Source organism: Macrobrachium rosenbergii, chromosome 46 (assembly GCF_040412425.1).
Source record: "Macrobrachium rosenbergii isolate ZJJX-2024 chromosome 46, ASM4041242v1, whole genome shotgun sequence".
NCBI lineage: Eukaryota > Metazoa > Arthropoda > Malacostraca > Decapoda > Palaemonidae > Macrobrachium > Macrobrachium rosenbergii.
The window spans coordinates 1,695,932-1,704,871 of record NC_089786.1 but is presented as its reverse complement, the minus strand read 5'-3'; the positions used below and the strand labels follow the sequence as shown (position 1 = coordinate 1,704,871).

Below are 8,940 nucleotides of genomic sequence, written 5' to 3'. Positions count from 1 at the left end.
CTTGCAGTAATGCGTGACAGCAAACATGTCAGGTATGATTTCGAATGTAGGAACATTATGTTCTGCACGCAACAACATCGTTATTTTCCCATCATTATAGAACAGTTTAACGAAATGACTGAGTTGCACTGCCAGATTCTCATCTGAAAAGGGTGCCACTCAAGGCCCATTCTGAACGATACAACCCCAACCCTTCAGTTAGGAGCAAAGACCTTCGCATTCTCTCTCCATGATTATTTTAATGCAGCTCTCGCCAACTTGAGCTCCTCCCCCCCTTGCCTCACCTCCTCAGCCTGGTCTGTTAAACAGGAGCTCCACACACCTGTCGCTTATGTGCTAGCGTGTCCCGGTGGCATTCCACAGCGTGAGGCTCAAATGAAAAAAAAAATAGATATATATATTGTCAGGAGACTGTTCCTCAAGTAATACAATTATTTTAAGGTAAGAGATCTGATGCAGCATTGATAAAAGTTACCTGGTTGGTCGATTCACCTCACTGACAAGCCAGTGAGATTTTCTGTCATCATTCAGTGGATAGAGTTCTGTAGCACTTCGCTATGATTGAGGCAGCAATTTATAAGATTCTACCTTGTCAAAGATTACAGTTGATGAGCCAATCACGAAAGACACAAGAGAAAAGAGAGAGAGAGAGAGAGAAAAATGCTTTGTCTGAAGTGCCTACATAATGTATTTTCACAATTGTTGCCGGAGTCCACCTGTTTTTATGACTTCATTTCTCAGAAACAATCATCTGCTCTCATCCAGCGGCAGGTGTTACGAGGAATTGAGCGCCACGGGTTGAACTCCAAGGATTTTGGTTGGGTATAGTAGGGGTGTGGGGACGTGGGGTTGGTCAGGACTTGGTTTGGGGTTAGTCAGGGCTTGATCAGAGGTTGGTTAGGGGTTGGTCAGAGGCTGGTCAGGGCTTGGTCACAGTTGGTTAGGGCTTGTTGTCTGCACCTCAAATTGTAATGCTGGCCTAGAATTTCGGGATGGTGGAACATGCCACCCTCTCCCGTCGGCCCCCTGCCCCGCCCTGCTACGCCCTTGGTTTAATACGGGTCACCCGAATTCAAAATTCAAAGAAAGCAATTAATGGCTATACAGAGTGACACATATCGTGCGTGAGGTTTCCTGTTGACACGTTAACTTGAATAAGTTATAACTGTCATGAGTGAGAGGTTTAATTATACTATGTATGTATGTATGTATGTATGTATGTATCAATATCCAACTCAGTAAATCTTACAATAATAATAATAATAATAATAATAATAATAATAATAATAATAATAATAATAATAATAATAATAATAATAATAATAATAATAATAAGCACTGAGGGATGTTCGGAATGAGTTTGTGAGAGAATTTCTTTGGGATGATTCAGAACAAAGAGCCCCACTCGCTTCGTGCCGAACCTGGCCTGCACAGGTGTGGGATAATTTACTGTTGCATTTGTGGCTGATGTGCCTTCAAATACGCCAGCTCATTCACTGAAGAGCTCAGTCCGACCCAGTAGTTCGAAGTGTGAAGAGGACGACTTCAAAGCGCCGCCGAGATGAAGGTCCGTTCTCTAGGCCTATTCCTTTCCCTTAGCTTCGCCTTCTTCTCATCGGCCAAGGCCCAGGGAGGTGAGAGACTCGCCAGTGTGTGTGTGTGTGTGTGTGTGTGTGTGTGTGTGTGTGTGTGTGTGTGTGTGTGTTGTGTGCTGAAGCTCAAAGCTTGATGCCAGAGCGACTTCTCAGTCATATTTGCAGGTTCTGACTGACGATTTGCGCGCCATGCTGCCAATATCGGCAGCCAGTTGGCTGTTTCATGATTGCCAAGTAGGATTCACTCTCCAGTACCTGAACTGAGTTCCTGTGTCCATACCAGGCCTCTTTTACCCACGACCCACTTATACAGGTCAGCCAGACAGCTCACCCAGAACAGGTCAGCCAGACAGAAGCTTACCCAGAACAGGTCAGCCAGACAGAAGCTTACCCAGAACAGGTCAGCCAGACAGAAGCTTACCCAGAACAGGTCAGCCAGACAGAAGCTTACCCAGGACAGGTCAGCCAGACAGAAGCTTACCCAAGACAGGTCAGCCAGACAGAAGCTTACCCAGGACAGGTCAGCCAGACAGAAGCTTACCCAGAACAGGTCAGCCAGACAGAAGCTTACCCAGAACAGGTCAGCCAGACAGAAGCCACCCAGGACAGGTCAGCCAGACAGAAGCTTACCCAGGACAGGTCAGCCAGACAGAAGCTTACCCAGAACAGGTCAGCCAGACAGAAGCTTACCCAGAACAGGTCAGCCAGACAGAAGCTTACCCAGGACAGGTCAGCCAGACAGAAGCTTACCCAGGACAGGTCAGCCAGACAGAAGCTTACCCAGAAAGGTCAGCCAGACAGAAGCTTACCCAGGACAGGTCAGCCAGACAGAAGCTTACCCAGGACAGGTCAGCCAGACAGAAGCTTAGCCAGGACAGGTCTGGCATCTCCCCTATTTGTTTCACCTTCCCTCTCTCTATTTTTTGCTTTAATTTGATTGTTAAGATGTCTAATCCGTAAGTAGACTGACGCTTTTTACGAAAAATTTTGATCTCATCCGGGATATTAATCTGAGTAACAAGAGCCTTTATGCATTCCTTTCCTTCTAAAAGAGATCTACTTTTACAAGGTGGTTAGCTGTGAACAAAATTCATCTGAAGGTACATACAGTTCCCCTCTGTCATTTTTATCCATGACTCACTTATCTGTCTGTCTTATGTCACCTTTCTTACTTACTGGGATATTTTGCACAGAATTTTTCACAATGTAACCACCTATATACATATTTAAAAGCTCCCTCTTCGATTATAGCTGTCCCTGTTTTATCAATACCTTCATTTAAATTCTCTTTGTGTGATTCTTCAGCATCTTCTGGGCGAATTTCAAAACCTAAATCTCTGCACACGGCACTTTTTAAATACGTTTCTAAACTTTTGCTCCACATTTCACGAATCCATGCATCAGATACGAGATCTCTGCTGTTCAGATAAAACCCCGAAACAACTACGTTATTCCTAATCAATTTCATTAGATGGGGACATCGCATACTTCTCTTTCGGCAGGCACTGGGCTTTTGAAATGATATTTTATTTTCAAGTGGATTAATATGAAGTTCCTTTCAAAGTCATAGTAAATAGGTTGCTTCCGTTCTCCAACAAGGCCTTTCAACATGACTACTAAAACTCTGTCGTGAGGTTTGTATCGTGGCATCGCTCATTACTGATAGATAGACCTTTCATCGAAACTTAGAACTGCACTCTTTTTCATTTGTAGTGAACGTGTCAGCTCTGGCTCGCAATAATGGCAAGACGATTCTCAAAATTCACTTAGGACTTGGACTTCTTAGTGTTTATCTCTACCATTCCATTCACTCGCTCTCTCTTTTGTTGTAATAGCCTTTATTTGAGCTTTTGAACAAGGTTCTGATATCCTCTCAGTGCTTTTCATAACAGCATTCCTTATCATTTGGCAAACATTTCCATTTAGATCAGACATACTTATATTTTTAGGTAAACGTTTTCTTCCTCAAGACGGTTCACCTCTTCTTTTAGTCTTTTTTTTTTTATCTCATTTCTTGTCTCTTCCAGAATAATATTTGTATCTTTTTCTGCGATGCAAGAATCGTCTGCGTTTCCCTTGTCACGTATGGTAATTTCACTGAAGTCTTCGTGATCAAAAATAGACTTTTCTTGTTCATTATTAAGAAGTTCTTGCGATAGATTTTTAAAGAAAAGTTTCTGTCGTTTCTCTTCTCGGGCCTTTGATGTTTCTGACACGACTATTTCTGGAACAATAGAGAGAGAGAGAGAGAGAGAGAGAGAGAGAGAGAGAGAGAGAGAGAGAGAGAGAGAGAGAGAGAGATTATGAAATGATCATTTTCAGTTTAGCTTTCTTTATACCGCGATATTATCTCTCAATATATATCTACATGTGTTTGTGCGTGTTTTGATTCGTCCTAATCAGTGTAAGCAAAGGCGTTTCACGTTCCAGAGATGCTTCAATTCCCCTTTAGGGAATTGAAGTGTTCGAATTGCAGCTTCCTTTCAAAATCCTCGTGTCTCTGGGGCTTTCAGTGTTCAGCAGCCGCGATCTCATATCATCGATGTAATCTTGTGGGCTGAAGTGAACTGAACACACCACTCCATACATGCGGTTGACTGGATAGGATCCATTGCCACAGCGATGTTTGTCTTCCGGAAATCTAAAGTATTTAATGCCCCCTGTCTTTCATTTTCCTTTTGGGATTAATAATAATAACATCACGTACTGTACTGACGGTAAGTGAGCTGCGTCAGTTCGGTCTAGGTGTCTGGGCTCAGTTGAATTCTTTGGCGTGAGTCATCGATAATCTCTTGTTTGGCTGACCTGCGTAAGTGGGTCCTGCTTTTTACCTTTGCCTGGTCGAATATCGAATGCGTTATTGGTCCAGCTCACACAGTATATCTATATATTATGTGAGCTGTTTTCATTTATCTATTAATGAAAACAGTTTGTGAAAGTATTCATTCACTTGCTGAATAAAATTTCCCCCTTTCCTGACACAGGATCTTCTTCTTCTTCTCGAAAAATGTGAAATAATAATAATAATAATAATAATAATAATAATAATAATAATAATAATAATAATAATAATAATAATAATAATAATAATAATAATAATAATAATAATAATAATAATAATAATAATCTATTTGCCCACCCCAAGGAGGATCCACTGCATGTCTAGAAAACTCTGATTGCCCACCGGGCTTCCAATTTAGCCTTTGGCATTTGTGTTTCTGTGCAAGCCAAAGCTGTAAAGGTAATTATTCTTCAGTCTGATCATTCTTATTCTTCAGTCTGATCATTCTTATTCTTCAGTCCGATAATTCTTCTCTCAGTTTTTTGTAAACCGAATCGAATCTCAGGAAAGCTGAAGCATTATCATTTGCCAGTCAGCTTTTGATGTGAGCTCTCGGTTCTACTTGTATATTTCACTGATTCTCTCCTTTGATTCTCCCCCGTAGTTTCCCCAGAAACGCCCCCAGTTCCAGCCCCAGAAACGCCCCCAGGTCCAGCCCCAGAAATGCCCCCAGGTCCAGCCCCAGCAACGCCCCAGGTCCAGCTTCAACAGTGCCCCAGGTCTAGCTTCAACAACGCCTCTAGGACTAGCCCCAGAAACGCCCACAGGTCCAGCCCCAGAAACATCCCAGGTCCAGCCCAGCAACGCCCCAGGTCCAGCTTCAACAACGCCCTAGGTCCAGCCCCAGCAATGTCCCCAGGTCCAGCCCCATAAATGCCCCCAAAGTCCAGCCCAGAAATGCCCTCAGGTCCAGCTTCAACAACGCCCCCAGGTCCAGCCTCAGCAATGCCCCCAGGTCCAGCTCAGAAACGCCCCCAGGTCCAGCCTCAGCAACGCCCCCAGGTCCAGCTTCAACAACGTCCCCAGGTCCAGCTCCAGAAACGTCCCCAGGTCCAGCCCCAGAGACGCCCCCAGGTCCAGCCCCAGAAATACCCCCAGGTCCAACACCAGCAACGCCCCCAGGTCTAGCTTCAACAACAACCGCAGGTCCAGCCCCAGCAACGTCACCAGGTCCAGCCCCAGAAACGCCCCCAGGTCCAGCCCCAGAAACGCCCTCAGGTCCAGCCTCAGCAACGCCCTCAGGTCCAGCTTCAACAACGTCCCTAGGTCCAGCCCCAGAAACACCCCCAGGTCCAGCCCCAGAAACGCCACCAATTCCAGCCCCAGCAACGCCCCCAGGTTCAGCTTCAACAACGCCCCAGGTCCAGCCCAGAAACGTCCCCAGGTCCAGCCCAGAAACGCCCCCAAGTCCAGCCCAGAAACGTCCCCAGGTCCAGCCCCTGCAATGCCCCCAGGTCCAACTTCAACAACGCCCCAGGTCCAGTCCCAGAAACGTCCCCAGGTCCAGCCCCAGAAACGCCCACAGGTCCAGCCCCAGAACTGCCCCAGGTCCAGCCCCAGCAACCCCCAGGTCCAGCTTCAACAACGCCCCCAGGTCCAGCCCCAGAAACGTCCCCAAGCCCAGCCTCAGAAACGCCCCCAGGTCCTGCCCCAGAAACGCCTCCAGGTCCAGCTTCAACAACGCCCCCAGACCCAGCCCCAGAAACGTCCCCAGGTCCAGCCCAGAAACGCCCCCAAGTCCAGCCCCAGAAACGGCCCCAGGTCCTGCCCCAGAAACGCCCACAGGTCCAGCCTCAGCAACGACCCCAGGTCCAGCTTCAACAACGCCCCAGGTCCAGTCCCAGAAACGTCCCCAGGTCCAGCCCCAGAAACGCCCCCAAGTCCAGCCCCAGAAACGCCCCCAGGTGAGTTTCAGTGACTGTCTGTAACTGTAGCCTATCTAGCCATTTTAAGATTCCCGTTGAATCCCATTACCACCTGGAGCGGAATGAGCCGAGGTCTGTCATTCCTTCTCGTCACTGATGATAAATGATTGTTCTTCGGCTTAATGGGTCTGGTTGTGGGAAAACAAAGATGATAAATAATAATCTTTTTAAAAAGGTGATAAACTCTGCTTTGAACATTGACCAATTTTGTTCTTTCAAACATGAAGCCACGAAGCCTCTGATATAGAGTTCACTTTCCTTCGGGACTAAATTACATTCAGAGGGAACTGTGTGGTTAGTATTCTTCTTCTTCTTCTTCTTCTTCTCTCTCTCTCTCTCTCTCTCTCTCTCTCTCTCTCTCTCTCTCTCTCTCTCTCTCTCTCTTCTCCTCCACTCTGTGATTATTCTTGTAGAATTAAATTATTGCCTTCTGTCATTTTCCTGCGGCATTACGGACAAAGAGAGCTGGCTGGAGGAATGGTATTCAGCTCAGAAGGAAAATTCATGTTAACTGGTTCTGACACGGGGCACCTACTGTAGATGCTTGGGTATTGGTCAAGCGCAGGTCAAGGGTAGGAGCACTGGTCACACCATTTTCGCGGGGCGAGGCTGATTCCCGAGGCAAAGTGTTGGAAGCAGGGTGACAGAGAAAGGAACTCGTGTCTCTCCTGACGTGTCAGAAATTCTAATCCCATCAGAGAAATGCTTCGACAGACCCAGTAGTAGCCACGTCGCGCAGGTTAACGATCACCGCCTCTCCTCCGATCGTCAGGTGTGACGAGAACTCAGCCCAAGTGTTTTTCAGCATGAACTGAAATCCACGGGGCGTTCCCCCGGGGCCTTACTCACAAAGCTGCAGAAGTCCGTCTTCCTACAAATACTGTAAAAAAAATATTTATTTAAGTTCACAAAGCATTGCTGATATATTTTCACTGGTTTTAAGCTGCAGAAAACTTATATACAGTAGAATTACGTCTCTGTACTCTGAATTCCCAATGGTTTGGTTACACTTCTTCACTGTTATGATTCTCAAAATTGTTCCTGTTTCTCAAAATTAAGTCGGTGAGGAAACGCCGCCACAACTCCCAACACCCAAAAATCCCTTCCCTTAATCCAGCTAGCTACGCCCATTGTGGCGAACACTTGTAGGTTTCAAAACTCCCGGACGACAACCGACTAAAATTAATGATCGTTCGAGGCTTCGGCAATTGTTCTGTTGATGTTCCTTTTCAGATTAGATCAGAGCATTTCGTTTAGATGGCTAGAGGGATCTCTATGATATGTCATTGACCACTCTCGTAGATTTTGTGGAGGCTTCACACGGAATGTTGCCCTGTCAACAGTTCAAGATTTATCGTTCTGGCGCCGAGGGTAACGATGATATTATCAGTGGTGCCTGTACCGAAACATATGTTGTGGGATGAGTGAGCAATTATAGCACACGAAGGATCACACTTGTTCTGTATCACTAGAAACCCGCTTTTATTTGAACATCACATTCTGTGGAAGCTTGAATTTCGAGTCAGTGGCCCCTTTGGTGGGCTTGTTCCATTTGAATGGGGGTAATCTACTGAATAATAATAATAATAATAATAATAATAATAATAATAATAATAATAATAATAATAATAATAATAATCTATTTGTCCACCAGCAGGAGAAGGCGGTGCGTGTAAATATTCCATTCATTGCCAACCGGACTTCCTATGTGACGGTTCGCAATGTTTCTGCAAACCCAAGCTGTGTGGGTAATTATTCTCCAGTCTGATCATTCTTCTCTCAGTTTTTTGGGAACCGAATCGACTCCTCAGGAAAGTTGAAACAAGCACTGCTGAGAAATTTTGCTCCATTGACTGAGTCCCTCTTCTAAAAAAGGTGGTAGGGTTGGTGTATAAATCTGAACATGTATATAACATTATCATTTGCCAGTCAGCTTTTGATGTGATGATTCTCTCCTTTGATTCTCCCCCGCACTTTCCCCAGCAACGTCCCCAGGTCCAGCTCCAGAAACGCCCACAGGTCCAGCCCCAGAAACGCCCACAGGTCCAGCCCCAGAAACGTCCCCAGGTCCAGCCCCAGCAACGCCCCCAGGTGAGTTTCAGTGAGTGTCTGTAGCCGTAGCCTATCTAGCCATTTTCAGATTCCCGTTGGAATCCCGTTACTACCCCGGGCGGAATGAGCAGAGATCTGTCATTCCTTCTCGATCGCCTGCCCATTGCTTTAATATTATTTTGTTGTGTGTGTGTGTCTCTCTCTCTCTCTCTCTCTCTCTCTCTCTCTCTCTCTCTCTCTCTCTCTCTCTCTCTCTCTGTGTGCTTGAAGTCTCTTGGTTACCTGACGAGACCTCTTCTGCCAGATATGAAAACGGAAAAATATTCATATATTTTCCATTAACTTCGATTGTGAAAAAGAAAACAAGTGTTCTTCCCTGGCGCCGGCCTTAACAAATGCTTCCACCTTCGCTGTCTGTACAGAAACACCTGTTCACGTGATAACTGAAACACTTGCAGCACAGGGAAAAGAATTTTATAGAACACTTGTCATTATATGAAACTGCAGATGAACTGAAAACTATATG

At 45.7% G+C, this 8,940-nt stretch overlaps 1 protein-coding gene across 1 annotated transcript; it reads left to right on the top strand.

The window, feature by feature from the left end:
• The first annotated feature begins 25 nt into the window (after positions 1-25).
• On the top strand, positions 26-7,177 carry LOC136830099 (proteoglycan 4-like). Its single transcript, XM_067089292.1, has 6 exons — positions 26-46; positions 742-822; positions 1,879-2,473; positions 5,042-5,272; positions 5,323-6,341; positions 7,061-7,177. The coding sequence occupies exons 1-6, from the start codon at positions 26-28 to the stop codon at positions 7,175-7,177; spliced, it is 2,064 nt and encodes a 687-aa protein (XP_066945393.1).
• The last annotated feature ends 1,763 nt before the right edge of the window (positions 7,178-8,940 follow it).

Bases quoted from the DNA above. Each gene is read 5' to 3' on its own strand.
- LOC136830099 (XM_067089292.1), top strand. From the start codon at position 26: ATGTCAGGTATGATTTCGAAT. The intron at 47-741 runs GTAGGAACATTA...TTCATTTCTCAG, and splicing joins TGTCAGGTATGATTTCGAAT to AAACAATCATCTGCTCTCAT. The intron at 5,273-5,322 runs GTCCAGCCCCAG...ATGCCCCCAAAG, and splicing joins CAGCTTCAACAACGCCCTAG to TCCAGCCCAGAAATGCCCTC.